The sequence below is a fragment of the Oncorhynchus gorbuscha genome, linkage group LG07 (genome assembly GCF_021184085.1).
Source record: "Oncorhynchus gorbuscha isolate QuinsamMale2020 ecotype Even-year linkage group LG07, OgorEven_v1.0, whole genome shotgun sequence".
Taxonomy (NCBI): Eukaryota; Metazoa; Chordata; class Actinopteri; order Salmoniformes; family Salmonidae; genus Oncorhynchus; species Oncorhynchus gorbuscha.
In genome coordinates, this window is record NC_060179.1 from 73,782,620 (window position 1) to 73,802,220 (window position 19,601).

General features: G+C 45.7%; 1 protein-coding gene across 1 annotated transcript in view; it reads left to right on the top strand.

The window, feature by feature from the left end:
• Window positions 1–660: 660 nt before the first annotated feature.
• Window positions 661–19,601, top strand: part of LOC124039043 (inactive heparanase-2-like) — a 120,593-nt gene continuing 101,652 nt past the window's right edge. Inside the window, exons 1-2 of the mRNA XM_046354923.1 lie at window positions 661–903; window positions 2,060–2,247. Of these exons, the coding sequence (XP_046210879.1) occupies window positions 661–903; window positions 2,060–2,247 (431 nt within the window). The remainder of the gene's footprint in view (window positions 904–2,059; window positions 2,248–19,601) is intronic.

A 19,601-nucleotide genomic window follows, 5' to 3' on the forward strand; every position in this document is an offset into this window, starting at 1 on the left:
CATACTCACGACACCCAGTACGTTACAGAATCTCGCACCTGTTAAATGGAGTCAGCAGGAGCAGCGGCCAACCCTCTCCCATCGATGGAGGAACGGGTTCTCCACCATACCACCGTTCTCCATCGGATCGGATATGGAGCAAGTGATGGAGAGAATGGACCGATGGGAGAGGAGTGGTCTCCTCTCTCCACCTTCGGCTCCCCCAGCCCATGACTCCCCATCCCCCGGCTCCAGTGCTGTCCGTCTTGCACTCCCGAGGGATTATGATGGAGCGGCGGCGGGGTGCCAGGGGTTCTTACTCCAACTGGAACTGTACCTGGCCACCGTAAGACCCACTCCCTCGGGAGTACTCTGGAGTGGGCGAACGTAGTCTGGATTGGCCCAGACTCAGCGAAGGAGCACTACCCAGAGTTTACCCACCGTTATTGTGCCGTGTTTGATCACACTCCAGAGGGCCGAGCGGCGGGAGAACGACTATTCCATCTCAGGCAGGACAAGAGGAGCGCCCAGGATTACGCGCTGGAGTTCCGGACCTTGGCAGCAGGATCTGGGTGGAACGACAGGGCCCTTATCGACCACTACCGGTGTAGTCTCCGGGAGGACGTCCGCAAGGAGCTAGCATGTCGGGACACCGCTCTTTCCCTGGATGAGCTGATTGACATGTCCATCCGACTGGACAATCTGCTGGCTGCCAGCGGGCGTTCGGAGAGGGTCCTGTTCGTTCCACCACCCAGCACTACCGCTCCCATTCCGATGAAGTTGGGAGGGGCCGTGCCGAGGGGTACCGGAGGAGGAGGCCCCCCCTGTACCAGCTGTGGTCGGAGAGGACACACGGCCGATCGGTGCTGGGGGTGTCCGTCTGGGAGTCGAGATGGCAGGCAGAACACTTCTCGATCACCCCAGGTGAGTCAGCACCAAACTCACCCAGAACCCCCTGTTCTGTTTGTCTTGATTTTTTCCCGAAAAATGTTCCCTCTTCCCAGCATAGGGCGCTAGTCGATTCAGGCGCAGCTGGGAACTTTATGGATCGTGGACTCGCCCTTAAGTTAGGTGTTCCGCTTGTGCCGATAGATTCTCCCTTTCCCGTGCACTCCCTAGATAGCCGGCCATTAGGGTCAGGGATGGTCAGGGAGACCACGGTCCCACTGGACATGGTGATGCAGGGGAATCATAGGGAGCGTATCAGTTTCTTTATTATTGATTCGCCTGCGTTTCCAGTGGTGCTAGGGATTCCCTGGCTGGCCCGGCACAATCCTAAAATTTCATGGAGACAGGGGATTCTCCAGGGGTGGTCAGAGGAGTGTTCTGGAAGGTGTCTGAGAGTTTCCAATCGGTGCCACGTCGGTGGAGATTCCAGACCAGGGTCCCACAGTGTGCATTCCCCCCAGAGTATGCCGATTTGGCAACCGCTTCCAGTAAAAAGAAAGTGACTAAATTACCACCTCATCGACGGGGAAGGGATTGTGCGATAGATCTCCAGGTAAACGCTGCACTTCCCAAGAGTCACGTGTACCCATTGTCCCAAGAGGAGATGTTGGCTATGGAGACATATGTCACGGAGTCTCTGGGACAGGGGTACATTCGGCCCTCCATCTCACCGGTCTCTTCGAGTTTCTTTTTTGTGAAGAAAAAGGAGGGATTATGATGGAGAGGCGGAAGGAGCTTTCAACAGGTTGAAGGGGCTGTTCACGGATGCACCCGTGTTGGCGCATCCAGACCCCTCTCTAGCATTCATAGTGGAGGTGGACGCGTCCGAGGCTGGGGTGGGTGCTGTGCTATCACAGCGCTCGGGTACGCCACCAAAACTCCTCCCCTGCGCTTTCTTCTCGAGGAAGCTCAGCCCAGTGGAGCGTAACTATGATGTGGCGGACCGGGAGTTGTTAGCGGTGGTCAGGGCTCTGAAGGTGTGGAGACACTGGCTTGAGGGGGCTAAGCACCCGTTTCTCATCTGAACCGACCACCAGAATCTGGAGTATATTCGGGCAGCTAGGAGACTGAACCCACGTCAGGCATGGTGGGCCATGTTCTTCACCCGATTCCCGTTTACGTTATCTTATAGACCGGGCTCCCAGAACGTAAAGGCGGACGCAATGTCCCGCCTTTACGGCACGGAGGATCGGTCCACCGAACCTACTCCCATCCTTCCCGCCTCAAGGCTGATAGCAACAGTGGTATGGGAGGTGGACTAGGACATCGAGTGGCGTTACGGGCGGGACCCGTGCCTTCTCAGTGTCTGGCGGGGCGGAAGTACATGCCGCTTGGTGTTAGGGACCAACTGATTTGGTGGGCTCACGTCCTACCCTCCTCGGGTCACCCTAGGGTGGCGAGGACAGTGGGGAGGTATTGGCTAAGGACGTTAGGGTCTCCTCCTGTTCAGTATGCGGCCAGAGTAAGGCTCCTAGGCACCTTCCTAGAGGGAAGTTACAACCCCTCCCCGTTCCACAATGGCCATGGTCTCATCTATCCGTAGATTTCCTGACCGATCTTCCCCCGTCTCATGGGAACACTATGGTTCTGGCGATTGTGGATCGGTTCTCTAAGTCCTGCCGTCTCCTCCCGTTGCCCGGTATCCCTACAGCCCTACAGACTGCGGAGGCATTATTCACCCACATCTTCCGGCACTACGGGGTGCCGGAGGACATCGTTTCTGATCGGGGCCCCCAGTTCACGTCCTTAGTATTGAGGGCGTTCATGGAGCATCTGGGGGTCTCGGTCAGCCTGACCTCCGGTTATCACCCCGAGAGTAATGGGTAGGTAGAGAGAGTGAACCAGGAAGTGGGTAGGTTTCTGCGGTCGTATTGCCAGGCCCGGCCAGGGGAGTGGGCGAGATACATCCCCCGGGCCAAAATGGCCCAGAACTCACTACGCCACTCCTCTACTAACGTGTCCCCCTTTCAGTGTGTGTTGGGGTACTAGCCGGTTCTGGGCCATTGAAGGGACGCAGTGTGTAGGGCCCTTCAAAGTCCTGAGGAGAATAAACGAGGTGTGTTATCGATTACAACTCCCTTCCTATTATCGTATTAACCCCTCGTTTCATGTGTCTCTCCTCAGGCCGGTGGTAGCTGGTCCCCTGCAGGATGGTGAGGTGCCGGAGGTCCCTCCTCCCCCTCTGGACATCGAGGGTCCCCGGCGTACACGTTACGGGCCATTCTGGACTCGAGACGCCGGGTGAGAGGCCTGCAGTACCTCGTGGACTGGGAGGGGTACGGTCTGGAGGAGAGGTGGATCCGTCGATGTTGAGGGATTTCCATCGCCTCCATCCGGGTCGCCCTGCGCCTCGTTCTCTGGGTCAACCTCGAGGCCGGTGTTGGGGGTGTCGGGGGAGGGGGGGGGGGTACTGTCACGACTCCGACCGAAGGTGGCTCCCCTTCCCGTTCAGGTGGTGCTCGGCGGTCGTCTACTAGCTGCCACTGATTCTTTTCTCCCCCTCCTTATGTGTTTATTGATTACACCTGTTTTGAGTTAGTTGTATTTAGTTGGGCTTTATTAGTCAGCCAAAGCACATTTCTTTGTGTGGGATTGATTATTGTAACCCTGGTGTTTGTTACAGACGAACGTGTTTGTGTATGATCGTATATAGTGCTGGACTGTTTTCGTTCCCTGTGTCTGGGGCATTTTGGTTTTGAGCACCCAGTGTTTAGTGGGGTGGCCGTGGTTCACCGTGTGTGCATTAAAGGAGCACTATATTGAACTCTCAACAACACAAATAATTATCTATCCAAAATGGAGATGTATGGGTAAACCACTTCTCCAATCGTTTTGGCTCTATAACAAAGAATAAAGAGCAAAAACATATACATGATCAAATACAAATCTTAGAATCAACTATTAAAGACTACCAGAACCCTCTAGATTCTCCAATTACCTTGAACAAGTTACAGGACAAAATAAAAACCCTCCAACCCAAAAAGGCCTGTGGTGTTTATGGTATCCTTAATGAAATGATCAAATATACAGACAACAAATTCCAATTGGCTATACTAAAACTCTTTAACATCATCCTTAGCTCTGGCATCTTCCCCAATATTTGGAACCAAGGACTGATCACCCCAATCCACAAGAGTGGAGACAAATTTGACCCCAATAACTACTGTGGAATATGCGTCAACAGTAACCTTGGGAAAATCCTCCTCATTATCATTAACAGCATTACATTGAAAACAATGTACTGAACAAATGTCAAATTGGCTTTTTACCAAATTACCGTACAACAGACCATGTATTCACCCTGCACACCCTAATTGACGAACAAACAAAAACAAAGGCAAAGTCTTCTCATGCTTTGTTGATTTCAAAAAAGCCTTCGACTCAATTTGGCATGAGGGTCTGCTATACAAACTGATGGAAAGTGGTGTTGTGGGTAAAACATACGACATTATAAAATCCATGTACACAAACAACAAGTGTGCGGTTAAAATTGGCAAAATTCAAACAAACTTCCTCAACCAGGGTCGTGGGGTAAGACAGGGATGCAGCTTAAGCCCCACCCTCTTCAACATATATATCAACGAACTGGCGCGGGCACTAGAAAAGTCTGCAGCACCCGGCCTCACCCTACTAGAATCCGAAGTGAAATGTCTACTGTTTGCTGATGATCTGGTACTTCTGTCACCAACCAAGGAGGGCCTACAGCAGCACCTAGATCTTATGCACAGATTCTGTCAGACCTGGGCCCTGACAGTAAATCTCAGTAAGACCAAAATAATGGTGTTCCAAAAAAGGTCCAGTCACCAGGACCACGAATACAAATTCCATCTAGACACTGTTGCCCTAGAGCACACAAAAAACTATACATACCTTGGCCTAAACATCAGCGCCACAGGTAACTTCCACAAAGCTGTGAACGATCTGAGAGACAAGGCAAGAAGGGCATTCTATGCCATCAAAAGGAACATCAATTTCAACATACCAATTAGGATTTGGCTAAAAATAATTGAATCAGTCATAGAGCCCATTGCCCTTTATGGTTGTGAGGTCTGGGGTCCGCTCACCAACCAAGACTTCACAAAATGGGACAAACACCAAATTGAGACTCTGCATGCAGAATTCTGCAAAAATATTCTCCGTGTACAACGTAGAACACCAAATAATGCATGCAGAGCAGAATTAGGCCGATACCCACTAATTATCAAAATGCAGAAAAGAGCTGTTAAATTCTATAACCACCTAAAAGGAAGCGATTCCCAAACCTTCCACAACAAAGCCATCACCTACAGAGAGATGAACCTGGAGAAGAGTCCCCTAAGCAAGCTGGTCCTGGGGCTCTGTTCACAAACACACCCTACAGAGTCCCAGGACAGCAGCACAATTAGACCCAACCAAATCATGAGAAAACAAAAAGATAATAACTTGACACATTGGAAAGAATTAACAAAAAAACAGAGCAAACTAGAATGCTATTTGGCCCTACACAGAGAGTACACAGCGGCAGAATACCTGACCCTAAATTAAGGAAAGCTTTGACTATGTACAGACTCAGCGAGCATAGCCTTGCTATTGAGAAAGGTCGCCGTAGGCAGACATAGAGAGAGAGAGAGACATTAACCTGCTGTTGTAGAGAGTGAGACATTAACCTGCTGTAGTAGAGAGAGAGAGAGAGACATTAACTTGCTGTCGTAGAGAGAGAGAGAGAGAGAGAGAGAGAGAGAGAGAGAGAGAGAGAGAGAGAGAGAGAGAGAGAGAGAGAGAGAGAGAGAGAGAGACATTAAACTGCTGTAGGGTAGAGAGAGAGACATTAACCTGCTGTCGTAGAGAGAGAGAGAGAGAGACATTAAACTGCTGTATGGTAGAGAGAGAGACATTAACTTGCGGCAGTAGAGAGAGAGAGACATTAACATGCTGCAGTAGAAAGAGAGAGACATTAACCTGCAGTAGTAGAGAGAGAGAGACATTAATCTGCTGTAGTAGAGAGAGAGAGACGTTAACCTGCAGTAGTAGAGAGAGAGAGACATTAATCTGCTGTAGTAGAGAGAGAGAGACGTTAACCTGCAGTAGTAGAGAGAGAGAGACATTAACCTGCTGTAGTAGAGAGAGAGAGAGAGAGAGAGACATTAACATGCTGTAGTAGACAGAGAGAGACATTAACCTGCAGTAGTAGAGAGAGAGAGACATTAACCTGCTGTTGTAGAGAGAGAGAGACATTAATCTGCTGTAGTAGTAACCTGCAGTAGTAGAGAGAGAGAGACATTAACCTGCTGTAGTAGAGAGAGAGAGAGAGAGACATTAACCTGCAGTAGTAGAGAGAGAGAGACATTAACCTGCTGTAGTAGAGAGAGAGAGACATTAATCTGCTGTAGTAGAGAGAGAGAGACGTTAACCTGCAGTAGTAGAGAGAGAGAGACATTAACCTGCTGCAGTAGAGAGAGAGAGAGAGAGAGAGAGAGAGAGAGAGAGAGAGAGAGAGAGAGAGAGAGAGAGAGAGAGAGAGAGAGAGAGAGAGAGAGAGAGAGAGAGAGAGAGAGAGAGAGAGAGAGAGAGAGAGAGAGAGAGAGAGAGAGAGACATTAAACTGTTGTATGGTAGAGAGAGAGAGACATTAACCTGCTGCAGTAGAGAGAGAGAGACATTAACCTGCTGTAGTAGAGAGAGAGAGATAGACATTAAACTGCTGTAGGGTAGAGAGAGAGTCATTAACCTGCTGCAGTAGAGAGAGAGAGAGAGAGAGAGAGAGAGAGAGAGAGAGAGAGAGAGAGAGAGAGTGAGAGACATTAACCTGCTGTTGTAGAGAGAGAGACGTTAACCTGCTGTAGTAGATAGAGGGAGACATTAACCTGCTGTAGTAGAGAGAGAGAGAGAGAGAGAGAGAGAGAGAGAGAGAGAGAGAGAGAGAGAGAGAGAGAGAGAGAGAGAGAGAGAGACATTAACCTGCAGTAGTAGAGAGAGAGAGAGAGACATTAACCTGCTGTAATAGAGAGAGAGAGACATTAACCTGCTGCAGTAGAGAGAGAGAGACATTAACCTGCTGTAGCAGAGAGAGAGAGAGAGAGAGAGAGACATTAACCTGCTGTTGTAGAGAGAGAGAGACATTAACCTGCTGTAGTAGAGAGAGAGAGAGAGAGAGAGAGAGAGAGAGAGAGAGAGAGACATTAACCTGCTGTTGTAGAGAGAGAGAGACATTAAACTGCTGTAGGGTAGAGAGAGAGAGACATTAACCTGCTGTTGTAGAGAGAGAGACATTAAACTGCTGTAGGGTAGAGAGAGAGACATTAAACTGCTGTAGGGTAGAGAGAGAGACATTAAGCTGCTGTAGGGTAGAGAGAGAGACATTAAGCTGCAGCAGTAGAGAGAGAGACCTTTTTGAAACTTCTGTATGTGTAATGTTTACTGTTAATTTTTGTTGTTTTTCACTTTATATATTCACTTTGTATGTTGTCTACCTCACTTGCTTTGGCAATGTTAACACATGTTTCCCATGCCAATAAAGCCCTTGAATTGAATTGAATTTACATTTACATTTACATTTAAGTCATTTAGCAGACGCTCTTATCCAGAGCGACTTACAAATTGACATTAACCGGCTGTTGTAGAGAGAGAGAGACATTAACCTGCTAGAGTAGAATGAGAGAGAGAGATAGACATTAACCTGCTGTTGTAGAGAGAGAGAGAAATTAACCTGCTGTAGTAGAGAGAGAGAGAGAGAGAGAGACATTAACCTGCTGTTGTAGAGAGAGAGACGTTAACCTGCTGTAGTAGAGAGAGAGAGACATTAACCTGCTGTTGTAGAGAGAGAGAGACATTAACCTGCTGTTGTAGAGAGAGAGACGTTAACCTGCTGTAGTAGAGAGAGAGAGACATTAACCTGCTGTTGTAGAGAGAGAGAGACATTAACCTGCTGCAGTACAGAGAAAGAGACATTAACCTGCAGTAGTAGAGAGAGAGAGACATCAACCTGCTGTAGTAGAGAGAGAGAGACATTAACCTGCTGTAGTAGAGAGAGAGAGAGACATTAACCTGCTGTAGTAGAGAGAGAGAGAGAGACATTAACATGCTGTTGTAGAGAGAGAGACATTAACCTGCTGTAGCAGAGAGAGAGAGAGAGAGAGAGAGAGACATTAACCTGCTGTTGTAGAGAGAGAGAGACATTAACCTGCTGTAGTAGAGAGAGAGAGAGAGAGAGAGAGACATTAACCTGCTGTTGTAGAGAGAGAGAGACATTAAACTGCTGTAGGGTAGAGAGAGAGAGACATTAACCTGCTGTTGTAGAGAGAGAGACATTAAACTGCTGTAGGGTAGAGAGAGAGACATTAAGCTGCAGCAGTAGAGAGAGAGACCTTTTTGAAACTTCTGTATGTGTAATGTTTACTGTTAATTTTTGTTGTTTTTCACTTTATATATTCACTTTGTATGTTGTCTACCTCACTTGCTTTGGCAATGTTAACACATGTTTCCCATGCCAATAAAGCCCTTGAATTGAATTGAATTTACATTTACATTTACATTTAAGTCATTTAGCAGACGCTCTTATCCAGAGCGACTTACAAATTGACATTAACCGGCTGTTGTAGAGAGAGAGAGACATTAACCTGCTAGAGTAGAATGAGAGAGAGAGATAGACATTAACCTGCTGTTGTAGAGAGAGAGAGAAATTAACCTGCTGTAGTAGAGAGAGAGAGAGAGAGAGAGACATTAACATGCTGTAGTAGAGAGAGAGAGACACTAACCTGCTGCAGTAGAGAGAGAGAGAGAGAGAGAGAGAGAGAGAGAGAGAGAGAGAGAGAGAGAGAGAGAGTGAGAGACATTAACCTGCTGTTGTAGAGAGAGAGACGTTAACCTGCTGTAGTAGAGAGAGAGAGACATTAACCTGCTGTTGTAGAGAGAGAGACATTAACCTGCTGTTGTAGAGGGAGAGACATTAACCTGCTGTTGTAACCCTGCTGTAGTAGAGAGAGAGACATTAACCTGCTGTTGTAGAGAGAGACATTAACCTGCTGCAGTACAGAGAAAGAGACATTAACCTGCAGTAGTAGAGAGAGAGAGACATTAACCTGCTGTAGTAGAGAGAGAGACATTAACCTGCTGTAGTAGAGAGAGAGAGACATTAACCTGCTGTTGTAGAGAGAGAGAGAGAGAGAGACATTAACCTGCTGTTGTAGAGAGAGAGACATTAACCTGCTGTAGCAGAGAGAGAGAGAGAGAGAGACATTAACCTGCTGTTGTAGAGAGAGAGAGACATTAAACTGCTGTAGGGAGAGAGAGAGAGAGACATTAACCTGCTGTTGTAGAGAGAGAGACATTAAACTGCTGTAGGGTAGAGAGAGAGACATTAAACTGCTGTAGTAGAGAGAGAGACATTAAACTGCTGTAGGGTAGAGAGAGAGACATTAAGCTGCAGCAGTAGAGAGAGAGACCTTTTTGAAACTTCTGTATGTGTAATGTTTACTGTTAATTTTTGTTGTTTTTCACTTTATATATATTCACTTTGTATGTTGTCTACCTCACTTGCTTTGGCAATGTTAACACATGTTTCCCATGCCAATAAAGCCCTTGAATTGAATTGAATTGATTTACATTTACATTTAAGTCATTTAGCAGACGCTCTTATCCAGAGCGACTTACAAATTGACATTAACCGGCTGTTGTAGAGAGAGAGAGACATTAACCTGCTAGAGTAGAATGAGAGAGAGAGATAGACATTAACCTGCTGTTGTAGAGAGAGAGAGAAATTAACCTGCTGTAGTAGAGAGAGAGAGAGAGAGACATTAACCTGCTGTTGTAGAGAGAGAGAGACATTAACCTGCTGTAGAGAGAGAGAGAGAGTTAACCTGCTGTAGTAGAGAGAGAGAGACATTAACCTGCTGTTGTAGAGAGAGAGAACCTGAGTAGAGAGAGAGAGACATTAACCTGCTGTTGTAGAGAGAGAGACATTAACCTGCTGTTGTAGAGAGAGAGACGTTAACCTGCTGTAGTAGAGAACCTGCTGTTGTAGAGAGAGAGAGACATTAACCTGCTGCAGTACAGAGAAAGAGACATTAACCTGCAGTAGTAGAGAGAGAGAGACATCAACCTGCTGTAGTAGAGAGAGAGAGACATTAACCTGCTGTAGTAGAGAGAGAGAGAGACATTAACCTGCTGTAGTAGAGAGAGAGAGAGAGACATTAACATGCTGTTGTAGAGAGAGAGACATTAACCTGCTGTAGCAGAGAGAGAGAGAGAGAGAGAGAGAGAGACATTAACCTGCTGTTGTAGAGAGAGAGAGACATTAACCTGCTGTAGTAGAGAGAGAGAGAGAGAGAGAGAGAGAGACATTAACCTGCTGTTGTAGAGAGAGAGAGACATTAACCTGCTGTTGTAGAGAGAGAGAGACATTAAACTGCTGTAGGGTAGAGAGAGAGAGACATTAAACTGCTGTAGGGTAGAGAGAGAGAGACATTAAACTGCTGTAGGGTAGAGAGAGAGACATTAAGCTGCAGCAGTAGAGAGAGAGAGACCTTTTTGAAACTTCTGTATGTGTAATGTTTACTGTTAATTTTTGTTGTTTTTCACTTTATATATTCACTTTGTATGTTGTCTACCTCATTTGCTTTGGCAATGTTAACACATGTTTCCCTTGCCAATAAAGCCCTTGAATTGAATTGAATTTACATTTACATTTACATTTAAGTCATTTAGCAGACGCTCTTATCCAGAGCGACTTACAAATTGACATTAACCGGCTGTTGTAGAGAGAGAGAGACATTAACCTGCTAGAGTAGAAAGAGAGAGAGAGAGAGACATTAACTTGCTGTTGTAGAGAGAGAGAGAAATTAACCTGCTGTAGTAGAGAGAGAGAGAGAGAGAGACATTAACATGCTGTATTAGAGAGAGAGAGACATAACCTGCTGTAGTAGAGAGAGAGAGACACTAACCTGCTGCAGTAGAGAGAGAGAGAGAGAGAGAGAGAGAGAGAGAGAGAGAGAGAGAGAGAGAGAGAGAGAGAGAGAGAGAGAGAGAGAGATTAACCTGCTGTTGTAGAGAGAGAGAGAGACATTAACCTGCTGTAGTAGAGAGAGAGAGAGAGAGAGACTTAACCTGCTGTTAACCTGCTGTTGTAGAGAGAGACATTAACCTGCTGTAGTAGAGAGAGAGACATTAACCTGCTGTTGTAGAGAGAGAGAGACATTAACCTGCTGTTGTAGAGAGAGAGAACCTGCTGTAGATTAACCTGCTGTTGTAGAGAGAGAGACATTAACCTGCTGTTGTAGAGAGAGAGACATTAACCTGCTGTAGTAGAGAGAGAGAGACATTAACCTGCTGTTGTAGAGAGAGAGAGATTAACCTGCTGTAGAGAGAGAGAGACATTAACCTGCAGTAGTAGAGAGAGAGAGACATTAACCTGCTGTTGTAGAGAGAGAGAGACATTAACCTGCTGTAGTAGAGAGAGAGACATTAACCTGCTGTTAGAGAGAGAGACATTAACCTGCTGTTGTAGAGAGAGAGAGACATTAACCTGCTGCAGTACAGAGAAAGAGACATTAACCTGCAGTAGTAGAGAGAGAGAGACATTAACCTGCTGTAGTAGAGAGAGACATTAACCTGCTGTAGTAGAGAGAGAGAGACATTAACCTGCTGTAGTAGAGAGAGAGAGAGACATTAACCTGCTGTTGTAGAGAGAGAGACATTAACCTGCTGTAGTAGAGAGAGAGAGAGAGAGAGACATTAACCTGCTGTTGTAGAGAGAGAGAGACATTAACCTGCTGTTGTAGAGAGAGAGACATTAACCTGCTGTAGTAGAGAGAGAGAGAACCTGCTGTAGTAGAGAGAGAGACATTAACCTGCTGTTGTAGAGAGAGAGAGACATTAACCTGCTGCAGTACAGAGAAAGAGACATTAACCTGCAGTAGTAGAGAGAGAGAGCTGTAGTAGAGAGAGAGAGACATTAACCTGCTGTAGTAGAGAGAGAGAGACATTAACCTGCTGTAGTAGAGAGAGAGAGAGAGAGACATTAACATGCTGTTGTAGAGAGAGAGACATTAACCTGCTGTAGCAGAGAGAGAGAGAGAGAGACATTAACCTGCTGTTGTAGAGAGAGAGACATTAACCTGCTGTAGTAGAGAGAGAGAGAGAGAGAGAGAGAGAGAGAGAGAGACATTAACCTGCTGTTGTATTAACCTGCTGTTGTAGAGAGAGAGAGACATTAAACTGCTGTAGGGTAGAGAGAGAGACATTAAACTGCTGTAGTAGAGAGAGAGAGACATTAAACTGCTGTAGGGTAGAGAGAGAGACATTAAGCTGCAGCAGTAGAGAGAGAGACCTTTTGAAACTTCTGTATGTGTAATGTTTACTGTTAATTTTTGTTGTTTTTCACTTTATATATTCACTTTGTATGTTGTCTACCTCACTTGCTTTGGCAATGTTAACACATGTTTCCCATGCCAATAAAGCCCTTGAATTGAATTGAATTTACATTTACATTTACATTTAAGTCATTTAGCAGACGCTCTTATCCAGAGCGACTTACAAATTGACATTAACCGGCTGTTGTAGAGAGAGAGAGACATTAAACTGCTGTAGGGTAGAGAGAGAGAGATATTAACCTGCTGTTGTAGAGAGAGAGACGTTAACCTGCTGTAGTAGAGAGAGAGAGACATTAACCTGCTGTTGTAGAGAGAGAGAGACATTAACCTGCTGTAGTAGAGAGAGAGAGAGAGAGAGACATTAACCTGCTGTTGTAGAGAGAGAGAGACATTAACCTGCTGTAGAGAGAGAGAGAGAGATTAACCTGCTGTAGTAGAGAGAGAGAGAGAGACATTAACCTGCTGTAGAGAGAGAGAGAGACATTAACCTGCTGTTGTAGAGAGAGAGAGACATTAACCTGCTGTAGAGAGAGAGAGAGAGAGAGAGAGAGAGACATTAACCTGCTGTAGTAGAGAGAGAGACAGAGAACCTGCTGTTGTAGAGAGAGAGAGACATTAACCTGCTGTTGTAGAGAGAGAGAGAGAGACATTAACCTGCTGTTGTACAGAGAGAGAGACATTAACCTGCTGTAGTAGAGAGAGAGAGACATTAACCTGCTGTAGTAGAGAGAGAGAGACATTACTGCTGTAGTAGAGAGAGAGAGACATTAACCTGCTGTAGTAGAGAGAGAGAGACATTAACCTGCTGTTGTAGAGAGAGACATTAACCTGCTGTAGTAGAGAGAGAGAGAGACAACCTGCTTAACCTGCTGTTGTAGAGAGAGAGAGAGAGACATTAACCTGCTGTAGTAGAGAGAGAGAGACATTAACCTGCTGTTGTAGAGAGAGAGAGACATTAACCTGCTGTAGTAGAGAGAGAGAGACATTAACCTGCTGTTGTAGAGAGAGAGAGAGAGACATTAACCTGCTGTAGTAGAGAGAGAGAGACATTAACCTGCTGTAGTAGAGAGAGAGAGAGAGACATTAACCTGCTGTAGTAGAGAGAGAGAGACATTAACCTGCTGTTGTAGAGAGAGAGAGAGACATTAACCTGCTGTAGTAGAGAGAGAGAGAGACATTAACCTGAGAGACATTAACCTCCTGCTGTAGTAGAGAGAGAGAGAGAGAGAGAGACATTAACCTGCTGTAGTAGAGAGAGAGAGAGAGAGAGACATTAACCTGCTGTTGTAGAGAGAGAGAGAGAGACATTAACCTGCTGTAGTAGAGAGAGAGAGACATTAACCTGCTGTTGTAGAGAGAGAGAGACATTAACCTGCTGTAGTAGAGAGAGAGAGAGAGAGAACCTGCTGTAGAGAGAGAGAGAGAGAGAGAGAGAGATTAACCTGCTGAGAGAGAGAGAGAGACATTAACCTGCTGTTGTAGAGAGAGAGAGAGACATTAACCTGCTGTTGTAGAGAGAGAGAGAGACATTAACCTGCTGTAGTAGAGAGAGAGAGAGACATTAACTGCTGTAGGGTAGAGAGAGAGACATTAACCTGCTGTTGTAGAGAGAGAGAGAGAGAGAGAGAGAGAGAGAGAGAGAGAGAGAGAGAGAGAGAGAGAGAGAGAGAGAGAGAGAGACATTAACCTGCTGTTGTAGAGAGAGAGACATTAACCTGCTGTAGTAGAGAGAGAGAGACATTAACCTGCTGTTAGAGAGAGAGACATTAACCTGCTGTAGTAGAGAGAGAGAGACATTAACCTGCTGTAGTAGAGAGAGAGAGAGACATTAACCTGCTGTAGTAGAGAGAGAGAGAGACATTAACCTGCTGTAGTAGAGAGAGAGAGAGAGACATTAACCTGCTGTAGTAGAGAGAGAGAGACATTAACCTGCTGTAGTAGAGAGAGAGAGACATTAACCTGCTGTTGTAGAGAGAGAGACATTAACCTGCTGTAGTAGAGAGAGAGAGAGAGAGAGAACCTGCTGAGAGAGAGAGAGAGACATTAACCTCCTGTTGTAGAGAGAGAGAGAGAGAGACGTTAACCTGCTGCAGTAGAGAGAGAGAGACATTAACCTGCTGTAGTAGAGAGAGAGAGAGAGAGAGAGAGACATTAACCTGCTGTAGTAGAGAGAGAGAGACAGAGAGACATTAACCTGCTGTTGTAGAGAGAGAGAGACATTAACCTGCTGTAGTAGAGAGAGAGAGACATTAACCTGCTGTAGTAGAGAGAGAGAGACATTAACCTGCTGTAGTAGAGAGAGAGAGAGAGAGAGAGAGAGAGAGAGAGAGAGAGACATTAACCTCCTGTTGTAGAGAGAGAGAGACATTAACCTGCTGCAGTAGAGAGAGACAGAGAGACATTAACATGCTATAGTAGAGAGAGAGAGACATTAACATGCTGTAGTAGAGAGAGAGACATTAACCTTCTGTTGTAGAGAGAGAGAGGCATTAACCTGAGTAGTAGAGAGAGAGAGACATTAACCTGCTGTTGTAGAGAGAGAGAGAGATTAACCTGCTGTAGTAGAGAGAGAGAGAGAACCTGCTGTAGTAGAGAGAGAGAGAGAGAGAGAACCTGCTGAGAGAGAGAGAGAGAGAGAGAGAGAGAGAGAGAGAGAGAGAGATATTAACCTGCTGCAGTAGAGAGAGAGAGACATTAACCTGCTGTTGTAGAGAGAGAGACATTAACCTGCTGTAGTAGAGAGAGAGAGAGAGACATTAACCTGCTGTAGTAGGTAGAGAGAGAGACATTAACCTGCTGTTGTAGAGAGAGAGAGAGAGAGAGAGATTAACCTGAGTAGTAGAGAGAGAGAGAAGAGAGAGAGAGAGAGAGAGAGAGAGAGAGAGAGAGAGAGAGAGAGACATTAACCTGCTGTTGTAGAGAGAGAGACATTAACCTGCTGTAGTAGAGAGAGAGAGACATTAACCTGCTGTTGTAGAGAGAGAGAGACATTAACCTGCTGTAGTAGAGAGAGAGAGACATTAACCTGCTGTTGTAGAGAGAGAGAGAGAGACATTAACCTGCTGTAGTAGAGAGAGAGAGAGAGAACCTGCTGTAGTAGAGAGAGAGAGAGAGACATTAACCTGCTGTAGTAGAGACCATTTACCTGCTGTAGTAGAGAGAGAGAGAGACATTAACCTGCTGTAGTAGAGAGAGAGAGAGATTAACCTGAGAGAGAGGAGAGAGAGAGAGAGAGAGAGAGAGAGAGAGACATTAACCTCCTGTTGTAGAGAGAGAGAGACATTAACCTGCTGCAGTAGAGAGAGACAGAGAGACATTAACATGCTTAGAGAGAGAGAGAGAGAGAGAGACATTAACCTGCTGTAGTAGAGAGAGAGAGACAGAGAGACATTAACCTGCTGTTGTAGAGAGAGAGACATTAACCTGCTGTAGTAGAGAGAGAGAGACATTAACCTGCTGTTTAGAGAGAGAGAGAGACATTAACCTGCTGTAGTAGAGAGAGAGAGAGAGAGAGAGAGAGAGAGAGAGAGAGAGAGAGAGAGACCTAACCTGAGTTGAGAGAGAGAGAGAGATATTAACCTGCTGCAGTAGAGAGAGAGAGACATTAACCTGCTGTTGTAGAGAGAGAGAGACATTAACCTGCTGTAGTAGAGAGAGAGAGACATTAACCTGCTGTAGTAGAGAGAGAGAGACATTAACCTGCTGTTGTAGAGAGAGAGAGACATTAACCTGCTGTAGTAGAGAGAGAGAGAGAGAGAGAGACATTAACCTCCTGTTGTAGAGAGAGAGAGAGAGAGAGAGAGAGAGAGAGAGATATTAACCTGCTGTAGTAGAGAGAGAGAGAGAGAGAGACATTAACCTGCTGTAGTAGAGAGAGAGAGACATTAACCTGCTGCAGTAGAGAGAGACAGAGAGACATTTACCTGCTGTAGTAGAGAGAGAGAGAGACATTAACCTGCTGTAGTAGAGAGAGAGAGAGAGAGAGAGAGAGAGAGAGAGAGAGAGAGAGAGAGAGAGAGAGAGAGACATTAACCTCCTGTTGTAGAGAGAGAGAGAGAGACATTTACCTGCTGCAGTAGAGAGAGAGAGACATTAACCTGCTGTAGTAGAGAGAGAGAGAGAGAGAGAGAGACATTAACCTGCTGTAGTAGAGAGAGAGAGACATTAACCTGCTGTTGTAGAGAGAGAGAGACATTAACCTGCTGTAGTAGTAGAGAGAGAGAGAGAGAGAGAGAGAAGAGAGAGAGAGAGAGAGAGAGAGAGAGAGATTAACCTGAGAGAGAGAGAGAGATATTAACCTGCTGTAGTAGAGAGAGAGAGACATTAACCTGCTGTTGTAGAGAGAGAGACATTAACCTGCTGTAGTAGAGAGAGAGAGAGAGACATTAAACTGCTGTAGTAGAGAGAGAGAGCTGTTGTAGAGAGAGAGAGATTAACCTGAGAGAGAGAGAGAGAGAGAGAGAGAGAGAGAGAGAGAGAGAGAGAGAGAGAGAGAGAGAGAGAGAGAGAGAGAGAGACATTAACCTGCTGTTGTAGAGAGAGAGACGTTAACCTGCTGTAGTAGAGAGAGAGAGACATTAACCTGCTGTTGTAGAGAGAGAGACGTTAACCTGCTGTAGTAGAGAGAGAGAGACATTAACCTCCTGTTGTAGAGAGAGAGAGAGAGAGAGACATTTACCTGCTGTAGTAGAGAGAGAGAGAGACATTAACCTGCTGTAGTAGAGAGAGAGAGAGAGACATTAACCTGCTGTAGTAGAGAGAGAGAGACATTAACCTGCTGTAGTAGAGAGAGAGAGAGACATTAACCTGCTGTAGTAGAGAGAGAGAGAGACATTAACCTGCTGTAGTAGAGAGAGAGAGAGAGAGAGATTAAGAGAGAGAGAGAGAGAGAGAGAGAGACAGAGAGAGAGAGAGAGACATTAACCTCCTGTTGTAGAGAGAGAGAGAGACATTAACCTGCTGCAGTAGAGAGAGACAGAGAGACATTAACATGCTATAGTAGAGAGAGAGAGAGAGAGAGAGAGACATTAACCTGCTGTAGTAGAGAGAGAGAGAGAGAGACATTAACCTTCTGTTGTAGAGAGAGAGAGACATTAACCTGCTGTAGTAGAGAGAGAGAGACATTAACCTGCTGTTGTAGAGAGAGAGAGAGAGACATTAACCTGTAGTGTAGTAGAGAGAGAGAGAGAGAGAGAGAGAGAGAGAGAGAGAGAGAGAGAGAGAGAGAGAGAGACATTAACCTGCTGTAGAGAGAGAGAGAGACATTAACCTGCTGTTGTAGAGAGAGAGAGAACCTGCTGTAGTAGAGAGAGAGAGACATTAACCTGCTGTAGTAGAGAGAGAGAGACATTAACCTGCTGTAGTAGAGAGAGAGAGAACCTGCTGTAGTAGAGAGAGAGAGACATTAACCTGCTGTTGTAGAGAGAGAGAGAGAGACATTAACCTGCTGTAGTAGAGAGAGAGAGAGACATTAACCTGCTGTAGTAGAGAGAGAGAGAGAGAGAGACATTAACCTGCTGTTGTAGAGAGAGAGAGACATTAACCTGCTGTAGTAGAGAGAGACAGAGAGACATTAACCTGCTGTAGTAGAGAGAGAGAGAGACATTAACCTGCTGTAGTAGAGAGAGAGAGAGAGAACCTGCTGAGAGAGAGAGAGAGAGAGAGAGAGAGAGAGACATTAACCTCCTGTTGTAGAGAGAGAGAGAGACGTTAACCTGCTGCAGTAGAGAGAGACAGAGAGACATTAACCTGCTGTAGTAGAGAGAGAGAGAGAGAGAGAGAGACATTAACCTGCTGTAGTAGAGAGAGAGAGACAGAGAGACATTAACCTTCTGTTGTAGAGAGAGAGAGGCATTAACCTGCTGTAGTAGAGAGAGAGAGACATTAACCTGCTGTTGTAGAGAGAGAGAGACATTAACCCGCTGTAGAGAGAGAGAGAGAGAGAGAGAGAGAGAGAGAGAGAGAGAGAGAGAGAGAGAGAGAGAGAGAGATATTAACCTGCTGCAGTAGAGAGAGAGAGACATTAACCTGCTGTTGTAGAGAGAGAGACATTAACCTGCTGTAGTAGAGAGAGAGAGATAGACATTAAACTGCTGTAGGGTAGAGAGAGAGACATTAACCTGCTGTTGTAGAGAGAGAGAGAGAGAGAGAGAGAGAGAGAGAGAGAGAGAGAGAGAGAGAGAGAGAGAGAGAGAGAGAGAGAATGAGACATTAACCTGCTGTTGTAGAGAGAGAGACGTTAACCTGCTGTAGTAGAGAGAGAGAGACATGAACCTGCTGTTGTAGAGAGAGAGAGACATTAACCTGCTGCAGTACAGAGAGAGAGACATTAACCTGCAGTAGTAGAGAGAGAGAGACATCAACCTGCTGTTGTAGTAGAGAGAGAGAGAGACATTAACCTGCTGTAGTAGAGAGAGAGAGAGACATTAACCTCCTGTTGTAGAGAGAGAGCGAGACATTAACCTCCTGTAGTAGAGAGAGCGAGAGAGAGAGACATTAACCTCCTGTTGTAGAGAGAGAGAGACATTTACCTGCTGTAGTAGAGAGAGAGAGAGAGACATTAACCTGCTGTAGTAGAGAGAGAGAGAGAGAGAGACATTAACCTGCTGTAGTAGAGAGAGAGAGACATTAACCTGCTGCAGTAGAGAGAGACAGAGAGACATTTACCTGCTGTAGTAGAGAGAGAGAGAGACATTAACCTGCTGTAGTAGAGAGAGAGAGAGAGATTAACCTCTGAGAGAGTAGAGAGAGAGAGAGAGACATTAACCTCCTGTTGTAGAGAGAGAGAGAGACATTAACCTGCTGCAGTAGAGAGAGACAGAGAGACATTAACATGCTATAGTAGAGAGAGAGAGAGAGAGAGACATTAACATGCTGTAGTAGAGAGAGAGAGACATTAACCTGCTGTTGTAGAGAGAGAGAGACATTAACCTGCTGTAGTAGAGAGAGAGAGACATTAACCTGAGAGAGAGAGAGACATTAACCTGCTGTAGTAGAGAGAGAGAGAAGAGAGAGAGAGAGAGAGAGACATTAACCTGCTGCAGAGAGAGAGAGAGAGACATTAACCTGCTGTTGTAGAGAGAGAGAGACATTAACCTGCTGTTGTAGATTAACCTGCTGTAGAGAGAGAGAGAGATTAACCTGCTGTTGTAGAGAGAGAGAGAGATTAACCTGACATTAACCTGCTGTAGGGTAGAGAGAGAGACATTAACCTGCTGTTGTAGAGAGAGAGAGAGAGAGAGAGAGAGAGAGAGAGAGAGAGAGAGAGAGAGAGAGAGAGAGACTTTTTGACCTGCTGTTGTAGAGAGATTCTTAATTCATTTAACTCACT